Source organism: Molossus molossus, unplaced genomic scaffold (genome assembly GCF_014108415.1).
Source record: "Molossus molossus isolate mMolMol1 unplaced genomic scaffold, mMolMol1.p scaffold_m16_p_4, whole genome shotgun sequence".
NCBI classification, from domain to species: domain Eukaryota; kingdom Metazoa; phylum Chordata; class Mammalia; order Chiroptera; family Molossidae; genus Molossus; species Molossus molossus.
In genome coordinates this window covers 124,534,319-124,553,018 of record NW_023425377.1, presented here as the reverse complement: position 1 = coordinate 124,553,018, position 18,700 = coordinate 124,534,319, and the positions used below count along the sequence as shown (strand labels likewise).

The 18,700-nt window shown below is 40.1% G+C and overlaps 1 protein-coding gene across 2 annotated transcripts in view; it reads left to right on the top strand.

Annotated features, from left to right (window-relative positions):
- Window positions 1-18,700, top strand: part of ADAD1 (adenosine deaminase domain containing 1) — a 36,347-nt gene that overhangs the window by 11,614 nt on the left and 6,033 nt on the right. The window contains exons 6-10 of one of the 2 annotated variants that reach the window (XM_036240908.1): window positions 1,681-1,804; window positions 7,451-7,588; window positions 8,510-8,739; window positions 14,584-14,821; window positions 16,807-16,939. In XM_036240908.1, coding sequence (XP_036096801.1) covers window positions 1,681-1,804; window positions 7,451-7,588; window positions 8,510-8,739; window positions 14,584-14,821; window positions 16,807-16,939 — 863 coding nt within the window. Of the gene's footprint in view, window positions 1-1,680; window positions 1,805-7,417; window positions 7,589-8,509; window positions 8,740-14,583; window positions 14,822-16,806; window positions 16,940-18,700 lie in introns of both variants that reach the window. The other variant, XM_036240907.1, reaches the window with a different exon arrangement.

The window sequence follows — 18,700 nt, the reverse complement described above, 5'->3', positions numbered from 1 at the left end:
TCCCTTCCCTTAAATTCTGATTCCATTCCCCTGCCAAGGCGACGAATGCCTTCTTTTGGTTATCCCCCCTTTGTCTCTCATTCTACCACTTCAGTGTCTGCGTGACACTGCAGGTCGAGCTAGAGCTGAGAACGAAGCTGAATTCACAGCCACACTGTTGCCCTGTGTAAATCAGAACTTACATCACCATCCCAGAACTCCCCTTTTGACCCCACACCTACTGGGGGAGCAGCTGCACTAGAGATAGTGGAACTTGGTCTTTACCATCCACTCCTGCCCTCCCCTGGTGATCCCCGTCTCGGTAAATGGCGTTCCCCTAGTAACACCCTGCAAGTTATCTCTAAGTCCTTTTGATTATATCCCTAAACTCTGCCTCAGATCTGATCATTTCTTCTCATTTAGCCTCCCATCATTTGAGACTAAGCCATCGGTTCGTACCTGGACTCCAGTAAAAGGCCCCTAATTCAGCGTCTGAGACCCTGCATGTCAGTCTCCAGAGTGTGGCCCACTGTGCTGTTTGCTCCCTTACCTTCAGGAGCTTCACCATAGCTCGGGTGAAATCCACAAACTCCTTGCCGTGGGTCTGGAGCCTCTCACCTCATGGTGTGCCATGCCTTTCACTGGGTCAGCCGGGGTGTGCCCGAGCTAGTTCTTGTGGCCGAGCCACCCCACCTCACCCCATGCTGCTGACTCCTGGTCCTGAAATGTCACTGTTTCCAAAGCAGGGAATCCGCAAGTGGTAACATTTCCCCCATTGTTCTTGACCTCAGTCCCATGTTTGTTTCCTTCAGGGCCCTTGTCACAGTAGGTGGATTGTTTTGTCTTTCTCTGCTCCTATTAGAAGCTGCTTTAGGGCGTCTGGCTCAGCTTGTATTCCCAGCAGCTATCTCAGTGCCTGGTGCTTGTTAGGACCTTGGCAATTTTTGTTGAATTAATGGAAGTCCTACAGGTAACTAAATGGGAAATTGAACTTTGAAAGACTAAGAAGAGAGATTTCCCCAAATCATCAACACTGAAGTAAGGAATGAGCAAGATATCCAGAGGGGAATATTTAGAGAAGGAAAAAAAAAAAAGCAATGAACTGGTGACCAGGCTGTAGAAAGACCCCATAGTTAGGGTGTGAGAGGCAAAAGGAGCAGTGTCTGAGCACAGTGTCGGGATCTCTAATGATGCAGCAAGAAGTAAATGGAAGAGCTGGGTGCTCATTTCTCTTATTTAAAAAAAAGCCATTTTGGCAGAGCAAAGAAAAACTACAAACTAGAAACTGGTTTGTAGGGAATTTGAGTGGATTAAGAAAAAATTAGAGATACTATATATAATTTGCTTAATGCAGTAGTAGAATGGCAAATGAAGTCTCAGCCAGCCAAATAAATGTGGATGTAGGAGAATTAGATGCATATTTGAAAACCAAAGATATCTGGTGATTCTGGTGCTCATGGTAAAAATTGAGATGAAGTATAAAATAATATAAAACATGCTGTTTTAATTGAGCTATTGAAATATTTAAAAATTTTTGCGTCTTAGAAAAATCTCAAACTCTTACTTGAAATTGGAGAATTATTTTTTCATCTTTTCGGTCAGTATATTTTACTAACTTTAGAATGGTAAGTTGGAGCTGTGGCGGTTGAACCCAGGGAAGGGGGACATCAGACTAACCTGCTGCTGTACCACCTTCTCCAGCTGGACGGCACGAAGTCGTGGCCCTCGGCACCGGCGAGTACAATTACAGCCAGTGCACCAAGCCGGACGGAAGGGTGCTGCACGACACGCACGCTGTTGTCACGGCCAGAAGGTCTCTCCTTAGGTGGGTAACAGATGCGGCAGATGCCATCGGACTGTGATGTTCTCATCCCAGAGGAGCCCTACACATGCCTTTCAGCCCAGTCTTACTTGTCCCAGCATCTGATCTGATGATCTCCATGTCACGTTTGGAAACCTCGTCATGGTAGCTACCATGTAGCTTGATTAAGATTGTCTGGCTCCAGTTTTAAGAGTCCTACCACTCTTTTTTTTTTTTTATCCTCACCCGAGGACATTTTTTGTTCAGGTAGAGTGGGAGGGAGAGAGAGGAACAGAGAGAGAGAGAAACATCGATGTGAAAGGGACACATCGAGTGGCTGCCACCCGCACAACCGACCAGGGCCGGGGACAAACTGCAACCGAGGTACGCGCCCTTAGCGGGAACCGAACCCGGGTCTCTCAGGACCGCAGGCCGACACTCTAACCACTGAGTCAAACTGGCCAGGGCCACTCTTTTTTTTCTTAAGATAAAATACCATCCTTATGACCAGTGTAAGTAATTGGAGAGTATAGCATTAGATCTAGACCAAGTAGGGTTGGTGGTATTTCACCCCTGAAGTAGTCATACTTATACAGAGCAACACCAGAAATGGATGGGTTTCCATTTGTGAGGTCTGTGCAAGCTGACCATGTAACAGAATATATAAAAGGTAATCTCAGGCGGGCAGATCTCAGACGGAAAGGGGATGAGGTGAGCAATGCCTAGCTGCTTTGTCCAAACTTTGATCAGTCACTCTGCTCCTTGTTTATAAAAGAATTGTAGCAGGCAGGAGAGAGAAGCCAGGATGGGACTGTTTGGAAGTTCCTTCATATGAAAACAGTATCACCCTCACAGTATCTATCCACCAGCTTTGTTTGTTTGCTTTCTCTCTATTAATTTGTTTTTGTTACAGATGTTTCTCCTTTTTCCCCCACTGACACACTCCTCCTTATGCTCCCCATCCCCAACTTTGTTGTCTATGTCCATTGGTCATGCATACATGCATATAAGTTCTGTGGTTTATCTCGTACCACCCTCAATACCCCCCCACCCAGGCTTGTCAGTCTGTACCCCACTTCTATGTCTCTGGGTCAATTTTGTTAGTTTGTTTAGTTCATTATATTCCACTAATAAGTGAGATCATGTGATATTTGTCTTTCTCTGCTTGGCTTGTTTCGCCTAGCATAATACTCTCCAGTTCCTTCCATGCCATCTCAAAGGATAAGAGATCTTTCTTTCTTATAGCTGCATAGTATTCCATTGTGTACATGTACCACAGCTCTTTTATCCACTCATCTACTGATGGACACTTGGTTGTTTCCAGATCTTAGCTATTGTAAATAGTGCTGCTCTGAACATAGGGGTGCATATATTCTTGCTGACTGGTGTTTCAGGTTTCTTAGGGTATATTCCTAGAAATGGAATCACTGGGTCAAATGGCAGTTCAATTTTTAACTTTTTGAGGTAACACCGTAGTGTTTTCCATAGCGGCTGGACCAGTCTGCATTCCCACCAGCAGTGTACTAGAGTCCCCTTTTCTCCACACCCTCGCCAACACTTATTGTTTGATGATTTGTTGATGGCGGCCATTCTGACAGGTGTGAGGTGATAACCTCATTGTTGTTTTAATTTGCATCTCTCTGATGATCAGTGACATTGAGCTTTTTTTTATATATCTCTTGGCCATTTGTATGCCCTGTTTGGAGAGGTTTCTGTTTAGGTCATCTGCCCATTTTATAATTGGGTTCTTTGTCTTCCTTTTGTTGAGTTGTATGAGCACTCTATATATTTTGGAAATTAACTCCTTATCTGATGTATCATTGGCGATTATGGTCTCCCATATAGTGGGATCCCTTTCCGTTTTGATGACTGTTTCTTTTGCTGTACAGAAGCCTTTTAGTTTGATGTCGTCCCGTGTGTGCATTTTTTCCTTTGTTTCTCTTGCCTTAGGTGTTGTATCAGTGAAAATTCTGCTACATGTGATGTCTGAAATTTTGTTGCCTGCATTTTCTTCTAGAATTTTTATCGATTCATTAGTTACATTTAAGTCTTTTATCCATTTTGAGTTTATTCTTGTGTATAGTGTAAGTTGGTGGTCTAGCTTCATTTTTTTGGCAAGTAGCTGTCCAATTTCCCAACATCATTTATTGAAGAAACTGTCTTGAGTCCACTGTATGCTCTTGCCACCTTTGTCAATTATTAATTGAGCATATTGTCTTGGGTCAATTTCTGGATTCTCTATTCTGTTCCATTGATCTATCTGCTTGTTCTTGTGCCAGTACCAGGCTGTTTTGATTACAGTAGCTTTCTAGTATAACCTAAAATTTGGTAATGTGATCCCTCCAACTTTTTTCTTCTTTTTCAAGATTGCTGTAGCTATTCAAGGTCTTTTTTGGTTCCGTATAAACTTTTGGAGTGTTTGTTCTACTTCTGTGAAATATGTTGTTGGTATTTTGATGGGGATTGCATTGAATCTATAGATTGCTTTGGGTAGTATGGACATTTTAATGATGTTAATTCTTCCAATCCATGAACAAGGTATATGCTTCCACTTTTTTATATCTTCCTCTATCTTATTTCAATGTCCTGTAGTTTTCTGCAAATAGATCCTTTACTTCTTTGGTTAAGTTTATTCCTAGGTATCTTAAGTTTTTTTGCTGTGATGGTAAAAGGGATTGTGTTTTTAGTTTCTCTTTCTGTGATTTCATCATTGGTGTATAAGAATGCCATCAATTTCTTGATGTTAATTTTGTATCCTGCTACTTTGCCAAATTTATTTATTAAGTCTAGTAGATTTTTGATGGAGTCTTAGGGTTTTCTATGTACAAAATCATGTCATCTGCAAATAATAACAGTTTCACTTCCTCCTTTCCAGTTTGGACCCCCTTTATTTTTTCTCTATGTCTAATTGCTATGGCTAAGACTTCCAGTACTATGTTAAGTAATAGTGGCGAACGTGGGCATCCCTGTCTTGTTCCTGTTCTTAAGGGGAATGCTTTTAGTTTTTGCCCATTGAGTATGATGTTGGCTATAGGTTTTTCATATATGGCTTTTATTATGTTGAGATATGATCCCTCTATCCCCACATTGCTGAGCATTTTTATCAGAAACGGGTGCTGGATTTTGTCAAATGCTTTTTCAGCATCTATTGATATGATCATATGGTTTTTATCTTTCATTTTGTTTATGTGGTGTATCACACTTACTGATTTGCGATTATTATACTATCCTTGGATAAAACCCACTTGGTCATGATGAATAGTTTTTTTGATGTATTGCTAGATCCGATTTACTAATATTTTGTTAAGGATTTTTACATCTGTGTTCATCAGGGAGATTGGCCTATAGTTTTCTTTCTTTGTAGTGTCTTTATCTGATTTTGGAATTAGGATTATGCTGGCCTCGTAAAATGAATTTGGAAGTATTCCATCTTCTTGGATTTTTTGGAATAATTTGAGGAGAATGGGTATTAGATCTTCTTTGAATGTTGGGTAAAACTCCCCCATGAAGCCATCTGGGCCTGGGCTTTTGTTTGCTGGGAGTTTCTTAATTACATCTTTAATTTCTTTTGTTGTTATTGGTCTGTTCAAGTTTTCTATCTCTTCCTGGCTCAGTTTTGGGAGGCTGTGTGTTTATAGAAACTTGTCCATTTCTCCTAGATTGTCCAATTTGTTGGTGTATAATTGTTCATAGTATGTTTCCATGATCCTTTGTATTTCTGTGGTGTCAGTTGTTACTTCTCTTTTGTTTCTGATTTTGTTTATTTGGTTTCTCTCTTTTTGTTTCTTGGTGAGTCTGGCTAAATGTCCATTGATCTTGTTTATCTTTTGAAACAACCAACTTTTTTTTTTTATTGATCTTTTGAATTGTTTTTTTAGTCTCTATGTCATTTATTTCTGCTCCGAATTTTATTGTTTCCTTCCTCCTACTAGCTCTGGGTTTTTCTCTTTGTTTGCTTTCCATTTCTTTAAGTTGTAGGGTGAGATAGTCAGTTAAGAATTTTTCTTGTTTCTTGAGGTAGGCCTGTAGTGCTGAGCTTCCCTCTCAGGACTGCTTTCGCTGTGTCCCACAGATTTTGTGTTGTTGTGTGTTCATTTTCTTTGGTTTCCAGGAAGTTTTTAATTTCTTTCTTAATCTCGTTAGTAACCCATTTGTTGTTTAATAACATGCTATTTAGCCTCCAAACATTTGAATGTTTTTGTGTATTTTCATTGTAATTGAGCTCTAGTTTAATGCCCCTGTGATCTGAGAAGATGCTTGATATGGTTTGAATTTTCTTAAATTTGTAGAGACTTGCTTTGTGTCCTAACATGTGGTCTATCTTTGAGAATGACCACGTGCACTTGAGAAGAATGTATATTCTGCAGCTTTGGGGTGAAATGTTCTGTAAATATCATTTAAGTTCAACTGACCTAGTTTGTCTTGTAAGGACTCTATGTCCTTGTTAATTTTTTGTCTAGATCTATCTAGTGGTGTCAGTGGTGTGTTAAAGTCACCCACTATGATTGTGTTGCTATTGATCTCTCCCTTGAAGTCCTCCAGAAGTTTTTATCCACCCGTTTTTGGTTCTTTTACCCCACTGAACTTACTTTATGTAAAAATTTTTAATGGAAATTTTCACATACTCATACGTGAGAATTGGATAATGAATTGCTGGAGTATTTTTATTTTTTTAATCCTCACTCAAGGATATGTTTTCAAATATCTTCAGATAGAGTGTGAGGGGGAGGAGAGGAGACATCAGTGTGAGAGAGACACATCGACTGGTTGCCTCCCGCACAACCCCAACCAGGGCCAGGGATGAACTGCAATCGAGGTACGTGCCCTAGACTGGAATCGAATCCACTACTCTTTGATCCATGGGCCATCGTTATAAGTGCTGAGCCAAACCGGCCAGGGCAATTGTTGGAGTTTTTTAAGCAAGTTTAGGTATACTACTTGATCTGGAAAACTTAAGTATGCATCTCTGATTACAAGGAAAGAATCCTATAATATTAAAAGGAAAGTTTGGGGGAGTCCATTAAAGTACTGCAACTTACTGTCCCACCCTTTTGGTGCTGCTGAATTATATGACCTCTTTAAAATTACCTCATTTAGATTCATTTCTTTCCATGCTTGGCACTGTTATATACTGGTGCTTAATTTTTTATTATGTACTTATTGCTGATAATAGGATTAAAACCGTTTTTTTAAATGAGCATGGTAGTGTTTGCCCCTGATTTGATTAGTAGGGTCTTTCAGGAGCTCTGTCTCACTTCTTAATACAACTGTGGTCTTCACTGTGTTGTTTCTGTGCTCTTGTGTTTGTCTTTGGGATCTGAGAGAGGAGGGAGGAGCCGGAAGGAAGGTGGGTCTCTTGCAGGGTGTGAGAGCTGAGCAGTCACATGTGAGATGAGTGGCCTGGTGCCCAGGGAATGAACGGTGCCTAAAGGCAGGTCCCGGGCAGACTGGCTCCAGCTGAGGACTTCTCACAGGATTGATTCTTCATTAAATAAGGCCAAGATCATTCTAGGAATTCCTGTCGGTATCATAATTTTGACATACCAGGACATTGCTCATGACACATAGAAATATGATATTCATTAAGATAATTTTTAAATTGTATGACTTGATAAAGTTATAACTCATTTATTTTAGGTACTTTTATAGACAACTCTTACTCTTCTATAGCAAAAATCCTGCTATGATGGAAAAATCAATATTTTGTACAGAACCAGCTTCAAACTTACTCACTGTCAAACAGAATATCAACGTTTACCTCTATATGAACCAGCTTCCTAAAGGATCGGCCCAAATTAAGTCACAATTGTAAGTATCATAGAAGTTGTTTTTAAACACCGCAGGATGGCCATGTCAGGCATTCGGAATCCCGTCAGCAGTGTAACAGGTCAAATCACACCCCGTGTTTCCCTCCAGCCATGACCTGCCGAGTGTAGACCACAAGAGGCCCCAGAGTCTGTCTCCTTCCCTCCTGCAGTCTAATCTGTTGCTGCTAATAAATACCAATGTACTTGACCAGCTTTTCTGTGCTATTGAAAATCTTCTGCTTTCTAGTTTGAAATTCATAACCTTTAGAAAAGTGTGGATTTATTCACATACTAATACAGGAATTAAGGAAGGTATTTTGTTCTCCTGATGAGTGTGTAGCCAAAACCTCATTATCTTGATGAATGAATAGGCTTAGTTAGCATGGAAATTAACCCAGAAAAGCACAAAGAAGAAAGTAAAATTCTCTTAAAATTGACCATCTTAAAAATTCTTCTACTAACACCTTTGAAAACAGGGCAATGCGTGTTCTTTGAGAGAAACTTCAAGAAAAATGATTTTAGATTTTATTGTTTTAACATTGTATTGGAGATGAATCTTGAATACAAGTTGTCAGTTTTCTTTTTTAATTTCCTTATTTTGTAGTTAAAAATTTTTTTTTCATACAGAAAAAAATAACTCAAACTATGGTTATGACAAAAAAAATTAGGTTTTCCTTTGATTTTAAGGCACAAAGAATTTGGCAATAATATGAAATTTGTCTTTGTCGGAAGATCTAAGTATGGTTACTTTCTATTTGGAACCAACTCGCTCCACTCCTGCCCTGTTTTGGGTTTGCATCTGCATCTGTTACTAGGATTAAATGGACACTGGCCAATTAAACATGTTGACAACAATTCTTAGGTACATGTAGCTTTTACTTTGTCGACTTTGTTTTTAAAGGAAGAAATTTTCTTTCTTCAGGCGTCTTAATCCACATTCAATATCTGCATTTGAAGCCAATGAAGAACTGAGTCTCCATGTTGCTGTTGAAGGCAAAATTTATCTGACTGTCTACTGTCCTGCAGATGTGGCCAATAGAGTAAGCAGTATGTCCTCGAGTGACAAACTGATGAAATGGGAAGTGCTTGGTGTCCAGGGGGCGCTGTTGAGTCATTTCATACAGCCAGTTTATATCAGCAACATACTTGTCGGTGAGTGGACCCAGCACCTCCTGGCACTTTGACAGGGAAAAGCACTGTATTTAGCAGTATAACATCACATTGCCCATATGTGACCCTTTATTTAAGGGAAGAAAACAGATCCACTGTTTTGTTGAGCTTTTCATTTTATGGTAACTTGTAATCACACTTAGTATAACGTGACTTTTGTCAAAAGATTCATGAGAACATTCAGATTCAGCGTCCTTCCCATCCCAGTGCCCAGACACCCATTTACCTCCATGGCTCCTGTCATGACTGTGTCATCTCTTGTTTTTTTTTTTCTAAATTAAGAGTTTATGCCTATAGGAGTAAGTGCATACCTTCTTTTAAGTTTTATTTTACACAAATGGGATCATACAATTTATACTCTTTTGCATCTTTTTTTCATTTTACAGTGTATCTTAGAATTTGTTTACATAAGTATGTGAAGAATTTCCTCATTTATTACTCATGACTGCTATTTCTTTGTATAGGAGTATCATAAGTTATTTAACCAGTTGTAAGTTGATGGGATATTAGATTGTTTCTGAGCTTTTTTTTTTTTAATCCTCACTCAAAGATATTTTTCCATTGATTTTAGAGTGGGAGGGAGGGAATGATAGGGAGAGAGAAAGAAACATTGATATGAGAGAGACACATCGATTGGTTGCCTACCACATGACCACGGCAGATGTTGGAAATCAAACCTGCAACATAGGTATGTGCCCTTGACTAGGAATCGAACCGGAGACTCTCTGATGCTCCAACCGCTGAGCCAAACCAGCCAGGGTGGTTTCTGATCATTTATAGCTGCAAAAATGCTACAGTGAATGACCTTTTTACATTTGTTATTCACACATGTAGAAGTACAGCTATAAGATGAATTCCTGGAAGAAGAATTGCAGGTCAAGGATACATTCATTTGATATTTTAAGAAATATTACCAAGTTACCCCCAGATCACATTCCCACTAGCCATATGACTTACACGAGAGTGCCTGTTTATTTACATCCTCAAAGTGGTTATTTCTAACTCTGCTTTTTCCAAATGTGTGTTCTTGTAAATGATGCACTTCTTAGATTTAATTTGTTATTAAAGTTCTTTACCATGTTTTTTTATTTCTTTCAGTTTATGCGCGTTCTCCAGCACCTGACACTTCTGTCATTCTCCTGCAGGAAAGGCTAGTTCTGTTCTTCATAAAGGTCTATGAGTTATTTACAAATGTCTGTGCTCTCTAGAATCACAGCTTTGGCACTTAAGGCTTTCTTTGACTCTTGTGAGGAAAGATATTTTAAAATATATTATTTGTATAACATAACTTAGTTTCATAAGAGGATGGATGTAGATTTTTATTTTTTTTTTGTATTTAGTTAGTGGTTTGGAATACAGGCATAAAATTTAGACCTTGTCATTTTGACTGTCATTTCATACCTAGTGATGAGAAACATCAGGTAACATTTAAAACACTGTTAGACTGTAAAATTGCTTCTGCTCTCCTTGGCATCTTTGTGGGACACATCTAAAGCTAATTTATTGCTGTTCTGTCTGGTATAATCTAAACTATCTTAGTATGTATAAGTTATTCGTAAAAAAAAATCAGATTTATGTACCTCTTAAGATTGTTACTGTATATCTGGGGATGGGGTGGGGGATAGGAGTTCTGAGGCCAGGAATATACATGTAAAAGAGCATCGCCAGGTGCTCACTTTGAGAAATACTCGTTTAGAGTACCAGACCACTAGCCCTGGCCAGTTTGGCTCAGCAGTTGGAGCGCTGGCCTGCGGTCCAGAGAGACCTGGGTTCGGTTACCGCTAAGGGCAAGTACCTTGGTTGCAGTTTGTCCCCTTCCCTGGTTGGGTCATGCGGGTGGCAGCCACTCTGTGTGTCCCTTTCACGTCGATGTTTCTCTCTCTCTCTCTCCCTCCCACTCTATCTGAACTAAAAGTGGAAAAATGTCCTCAGGTAAGGATTACAAAAAAAATTTAAAAGTACCAGAACACTAAAAGAGTGTGATTTGGATAGCTGAAGATTCAAAGTTCAACAAATCTTCATAATTCATTGAACTCACACTCTTTTCATGCCATTCCTGATGGAGGGCCATCTAACCCTGACTTAGAAGCATCCAGTAGATCGGAGTGGAGGATCCGAACAATCTATTCCATTAATCGTTTAAGAAAATTCTTATTTAGAATTGAAATTTGCTTTTCTTGAATTCTGTACTAAGCGACAATACAGATTGGATCTAATTTTTCATGATAATGACTTTGTCCCCTTTTCTCTGAAGTCTCACAAAATCTTTTGCAGTTCTTTATTTTGATTCTTAGAAATCTAAATTAATTTAATCAGTTAAAAATGGAGAGATATTTTAAGACTTCATTTAACTTGTTTAAAATTTTGCAGAAACAAATCTGCTGTAGATGTTCTCAGGTGTTTGTTTTGTCATTTCATCGTAGTCTTTTTTTTTAAGAGAAAAGTTTTAGACTTGTATTTAAAAAGGCATTTACTGTTATTTTAGTATAAAATAATCCAGGGTAATATGGGGAAATTTCATTTTGCTTAGATATTAAACAATATCTGGATTTATATTAGCTTTCAAGCTTTTAAGGTATATTTTTTTACCTTTGGTATTAAAATAAGGTCATCTGTGGAACTACTTCAGAAGTGTTTGTTTAGGGTTATTTCCACCAAGGAGTCCCTTTCACGTGCTGATTTGACTTGTAGGAGTGGACTAGAGAATACCCAGTACTGGTTCCCTCCTAGTGAAGGAATCTATTTTAAACAGTTCCTGGACTTTTAAGAAGCATTTGATAATCCTAGAGATTTTGGTGTGCATTCCTTTTTCTCAGATTGGTAATAGGAGGTTCAGAATATTACTAAAACACTTGCCCTGAATCATTCAGTCTGCCTGTTAGCAGAGCCTGGCTCAAACCCAGTTTTCATAACTTCTCTGCTGCTGCCTGTATTGAATTGAGCTCTGACAGCTTCAGCTGGGCATAGCCGGCACCTGGAATCGCACTGCCGTGCCTGTTCAGCTTGAATTCTTTGAGACAGGCACCTTGGTCTGGCTTGTACTAGGTCAGTAAGTGTTTCGTGAATAAATGCTTTGAGTCAGCATGTTTTATTTTTGAAAGTGCTTTTATTTTTCTGCTTGATACTAACTCTGCTGTCTGGCACACTTGAAAAATAAATTTTATCTATTGTTCCTCTTGCTGCAGTTTATACTCATGTGGGAAACTTTTAAAATAATATGGGGCCCTGGCCGGTTTGGCTCAGCGGTTAGAGCGTTGGCCTGCGGTCCAGAGAGACCCGGGTTCGGTTCCTGCTAAGGGCACGTACCTCGGTTACAGTGTGTCCCCGGCCCTGGTTGGGTTGTGCGGGTGGCAGCCACTCGATGTGTCTCTTTCACATCGATGTCTCTCTCTCTCTCTTCCTCCCACTCTATCTGAATTAAAAATGGAAAAAATGTCCTTCAGTGAGGATAAAAAAATAAAATGATATGGGGATGGCATTGGCAATTCCATGCTAATCCCTAGTGATGCGCACCCAGGGATGGTGGCTCTGCCCTCGGTAACCTAATCTTTCACATTCCTTCTCGCCAGGTAGTTCCTGAGCCTCCCCCTGCCTGCTGTCATGACTCTCAGGGCACCGTCCACCTCATCTACCGATGAGCATTTGCCTTCTCCTGTCCAGACAGCATGTGTGTTTCACAGGAACAGGACTTTTCTCCATGTTCTGTAGTGCACGGGTGACGGTGTTCAAATGTCCTGCCACAGACCACCTCTGACGCTCCAGGCGTGGAGTGCCGTGTGCACGGGCGGCTGCAGGCTTTGAGCTGGGCACTGTTTTATTCACGAGCCAGAGTTCCTTCGCTGCTTCAGCAGCGTCCGCGCCTCGGGCTTACTGTGGGGGAGCTCCCGAGGCCTCCTCTGCCTGAGGAGCTGTCCCATTAGGGAGGTTTTTTTGTTTTTTTTTTAAAGTGGAGGCTTTTTTTAAGAGAGAGAAGGGAGAGAGACATAGAAACATTGATGTGAGAGAGAAACATCAGTTGGCTGCCTCCAGCACGCCCCGTCCTGGAGAGCCAGCCCGAAACCCGGGCATGTGCCCTGCGTGAATAAAATACCTCTCAGACCATGGGACCATGGTCAAGCCACTGTGCCACACTGGCCAGGCCGGTTAGGTAGATTTACCTTTTGACTTTAGCCTTTGAGTTTTATGCTGTTATTTTAGATCATTTTGGAGAAATCGAATAAAAGTTTCCCAATTATATGACATAATTTTAGATACATGTTTTTCAGAAAAAAGATTTATCCTCAAGATATAATCAAACTCTACTTCAGATACAGTTAATAATTAAAGCATACATAAAGGGGAAAAGTAAAATTTCTAATAAAATATTAATACACTTGACTTTTTGTATTAAATTAGCTTTTCCATCATCCCAGTAAAACATGTGGTGAGACAGTTTGATGTTTGAGGACCCTTACACAGAGTTGGACTTGCAGGGTTTATTTTCTTTTCCACGTGTCTTGCTCTTTTAGGCCCAGCCATTTGTCATGGTCTCGTTACAGTTTCCCTGAGTCTGTTTGGGCTGCTGTGAAAAACAGCACAGACCAGGTGTGAGTCCAGTTTCTGGTGAGGCCACTGCTGGTTCAGAGATGACTGTCTTCACTGTGTCCTCACATAGTGGGAGGGGCGAGGGTCTCTTTTTTTAAGGGCACCAATCCCATTCATGAGGGGCCCACCCTTACAACCTAATAAGCGTGCTAAGGCCCCACCTCCAAATACTAGCATGTCGGGGCTTAGGTTTCAGTATGTGAATTTTGAGGGAACACATTTAGTCTGTAGGACAGTATGTAATAAATATGTAACATTTTCTTTTGAACCCTTGTCTTCCATTTATACAGATACAGTGACTATCCCATAAGCCTTATGTCTTCCTTGATTCTGTGCCCAAGTATATCTTTAGCCTTCAGTTTTCAGTATCTCTTGATTTGGAACATTCAAAGGAGTACTTAGAAAAAGTGTCGAGCAGCTCACGTTCTTTTTACATCGTTTCTGTTTCCCAAATATCATAATGAGTGTGAGTCCAGTGGCTAACAACATCTACAATGATGTGACACAGAACTTTATTTGTGAAATACGTCTAGTGGTTCATAAAGATTCTCTTGTTATAACAACCTCCAGCGCTCTAAGGCAAAAGAGATCCGCTATAGAATTACTAAATTTTAAATAGGAATGACTGTTCCCTAACTTCTGTATTAAGTTGGTGCAGCTGGTTTATTATACTAATAACATTGTATCTTTTTGAGCTCTGCTCTTCAGCAATTACTTTAACTGAGAACTCTGAGCTTTTGGTATTGCCCACAATTTTAACCAGAAATGGTCATTCTTTAAAAAAATGCCATCTTGTGAAGCCAGAACATGTGGTACTGGAACAGTCGTCATTTGTGGCCCTCAGATGTGGGCGATACTGCCCTTCCTCCAGCTTTCCCTCACCTGTGGTGGCCTGCTGCATCACCTGCTGGATTCGAGCTGCAGTCTGAGGAATCGCGACCCAAAGAGCCGGTTCTGTCTGCAAAACCTGTGAAAAGGACCAGTTTCACTTCTGGGTCAGCTCTGGCTCTGTGCTGTCACCCACCGGAATACTAATTCATTCTTTCTTTCTGTAGAAGATTCTGTTTTGCACGGAGATTCTGGCTGCCGTTACCTGGTACAGAAGTATCTGCCAGTGAGCAGAGGTGGGAGAGGGAAGGTAGCAGGACACAGGATAAGGGACATGGACTTGCGACTTTCCAGTCACTTTTCTGTTCTAGGTGTCGCCCTCACTGATACCGTGGTTCTGTCCTTGCCTTCTAGGTGATGGGAGCTGCAGTGACACTAGAGGCTTGGAGATCGCCATCAAACAGCGCGTGGATGATGCACTCACTTCGAAGCTTCCCATGTTTTACTTGGTTAACCGGCCTCAAATTAGCTTGGTGCCCTCTGCATTTCTGCTTCAAACAGACGTGGACTACAGATCCTTGAGTCTGAACTGGGCACAAGGGGACATTTCTTTGGAGATTGTGGATGGCCTAAGTGGGAAGATTACTGAAAGGTCAATATAATTCACTTATTCAAAAACTACGTTACTTTCACAAAGGAATACATTTGAATACAAGTTTGAAATGCATACATTTCTAGAAAAAATATTTCTAAAACTGGTACAGAAGAGGGAAAAGTCTAAATAGATTTTTTTCATGAGAAAGTTATCAAGAAGATGCCATAACTCCTCCTCAAAGAAAACACCATTCTGAGGTGGCTCAGAGAAATTTTATAAACCTTTAAATAACATAACTTTCCAATATTATCTAAAAATATGGCAAACATCCAAATGCTTTTATTAGTCAGAGGTGTCATTGATATTTATATGTGCTAGAAGATTGCTGCTCCTGCCCCAAAAGTTACAGACCAAGCTCACCCTGGCATTCCAGCAGGACTGCTAAATAAAGGGTTAGGGAGCAGAATCAGGCAGTGCATTCAGGTAGTGACGTGTTTTATACAACAATACCAACTGGTACTTCTAGGAACGTGTGGGTGTAACATTTAAAGTAACACCAGATTAGAAACTCTTTATTAATGTAATTTGTCAGATTCGTTGATGTAGGGGAAAAACATTGTGTCTCTACAAATTCTAAGAAAGCATATAACACAGCTCTATAACTGGTCTAGATAAAGATACTCCTCAGTAAAACAGGATAGATATTTTTGTTAAGGAGCAAGTGTATCTTTATTAGTCGAAAAGTATCACGATTGATGATGAAATTTAGAGGCATTGTCACTGACTTCTAAACAGACATGATTGTTCACTGTTGTTGCTATTTAACATTTAATGCATTTTGGACAAGAGAAAAAAATGAGATATAAAATACTGAAAAGGGGGACGTAAATTACCACTCTTTGCACATGGTGTCATTTTATACCCAAAAAGCCCGAGAAAATCATCTGAAAACTACCAGAATGAAAATCATGGTGGAAAATCAATAGAGAGATCAGGAGCTTTCATGAATGTGTGTTAGTGTCACTGCCTATAGACTACCTCAATACTTAGTGGCTTAAAACAGCAGCGTTCTTACTGCTCACAAGTCCTGAGGTCAACTGAGCTGATTTGGTTGGGCTCCCCCAAGCATCTGGGGTCAGCTCTAGGTTAACTGAAGGTCAGCTTGGCAGCTCTGGGACAACTGGGCTCTGGTCCCTGTGTCCTCTCAGCCTCTAGTAGACTGGTCCGTGCTGGCTCACGTGGCAGCGGAAGGAGTCCCCAGACAGTGAGAGCACAGCCTCCCGGGGCCCCAGCCAGAGCCAGTCACAAAGCTGGCCCAGATTCAAGGGAAGGGAAAATCAAGCACACTGACCGACAGGTGAGTCTGACAAATGATATTGTTAAGAGCACGGAGATGGAGAAATGAAGGATTTGGGAAATTTTTGTAATCTATTACGAGAGCAAGTGATGAGAAGGTACGATGAAGGGAAGGAGTTTCAGTAGCAAAAAAAGTTCATGATATGTGGACGCACTTTTATTTAAAAAAATATACATCTGCATGTGCGTACAAACACACATATGTGGAAGGTCAGGAGGTTGGTGTGTATATTTCACTTTTTGCGTGAGTTAAAATTGACTCAGTGAAATGCACTGGACAGTTTCATTAGTTTTGACATATGTATATACCTATGGAACCATCACCCCTGTTAAAATGTAGGACATGTTATCATCCCAGAAATTATTTCTGTGCCCTCTTCCAGTCAGTTCCTAGTAGAACACTGTTCCAATTTGGATCACTATAGGTTAATTTTACTTTAAGCAATAAAAATGTTCTAAATATCCATCATCTTCTTTAATTTTAATGCAGTACTGTAATAACTTAAACTGTGATTTTATTAAAGAAATTAACTTCAGAAAGTAAACAGTCCAAATATTTTTATGTTAAAAAAAATTCACTATTGGTGTTGCACATAACTGAGATAAGTATCTGTCAATGCTTTGTTGACTGGAATCCCTACAACTACCAGCATAGTGATTAGTGACTGCCCATTTCTTTGTCTCAGTTCCCCATTTAAAAGCGGGGTTTCCATGGCAAGTCGGCTGTGTAAGGCTGCGATGCTAAGTCGATTTAACCTGCTTGCCGGTGAAGCTAAGAAAGACGATGTACTTGAAGCTAGTACGTATCATGCAGCTAAGGTAAGTCCTCACAGGAATACAGTTGATCATAGGAATATAATTAAGACAAAAGTAGTGCAGGAATTTCATGATGATGCGTAGCAAATATTAGTTGAACAGTTCCTGAATACAGGATATTGTCATGTAGTGGTAAACTTAATTTTTAAATAACCATGCCAGAAATGGATACATGAATAAGTTTTGTTACTTGAAGTAGCCATGCTGTATGTGCTTTGTATGGTATGTACTTTGTATGATATGATACGTACTTTGTATGATGTGTACTCTGTATGATGTGATATGTACTTTGTATGATTTGTACTTTGCTCAAAACCTGCTGTCCTGCCGAGAGAAGCAAAAGGATCCTAACGCTCCTTCTGTACATATTAACTGTGCACACTAGAGACGTTAGTTATTCTAGAATAACACATTGAGATAGCTCAACAAATTAATTTTTCTCTCTTAATATTGTGAAGTAGCTTTCATTTCAGCATGTGATTTGGGCCTAAGTAAGTAGGTGATGTAGATGACCGTTTTCTTTCTTTAAAAGTATTTATTGTTTCACCCTGGCCAGTGTGGCTCTGTTGTTTGGAGCATTGTCCCATACACCGAAAGGCTGCAGGTTAGATTCCAGGTCAGGTCACATAACTAGTCCAGTCCCTAGTTGGGGGAGTATACGGGAGGCAACCAATCAGTGTTTCTCTCTCACATCAATGTCTGTGTGTTTGGGTGTGTCTGTCTCTCCCTCCCTCTCTGTTTCTCCCCCCTACCCCCACCCCCACCTTCTCTTCTGTCAAAAATGAATAAGCATACCCTCAGGGGAGGATTTTTAAAAAGTATTCTTTTTTTTAGTATTACATACATAATGCATGTTTAAGTAGAGAATTTGGTCATTTTTTTAAAGTACAGGGGAAAGTAAGAAGAACCCAAACAGGCCCATACCAAGACACATAGTAATTAAAATGCCAAAAATTAAAGACAAAGAGAGAATCCTAAAAGCAGCAAGAGATAAGCAACAGGTTACCTACAAAGGAACCCCCATAAAGCTCTCAGCTGACTTCTCACAAGAAACACTACAAGCCAGAAGGGAATGGCATGAAGTAATCAAGGTCATGAAAAACAAGGATCTGAATCCAAGACTACTGTACTCAGCTAGGCTATCATTCAAAATAGAAGGTCAAATAAAGAGCTTCCCAGACAAAAAAAGGCTAAGGGAATACATTAGTACCAAACCAGCACTGCAAGAAATGTTAAAAGGACTGCTAGACATATGAAGAAATGCTCAACATCACTAATCATCAGAGAGAGGCAAATTAAAACAACAATGAGGTATCACCTCACACCTGTCAGAATGGCCGCCATCAACAAGTCATCAAACAACAAGTGTTGGCGAGGGTGTGGAGAAAAGGGGACTCTAGTACACTGCTGGTGGGAATGCAGACTGGTGCAGCCACTATGGAAAACACTATGGTGTTACCTCAAAAAATTAAAAATTGAACTTCCATTTGACCCAGTGATCCCGCTTCTAGGAACATACCCTAAGAAGCCTGAAACACCAATCAGAAAGAATATATGTACCCATATGTTCATAGCAGCACTATTTACAATAGCTAAGATCTGGAAACAGCCCAAGTGTCCATCAATAGATGAATGGATAAAAAAGCAGTGGTACATATACACAATGGAGTACTATGCAGCTGTAAGAAAGAAAGATCTCTTATCCTTTGAGACGACATGGAGGGACCTGGAAAATATTATCCTAAGTGAAATAAGCCAAGCAGA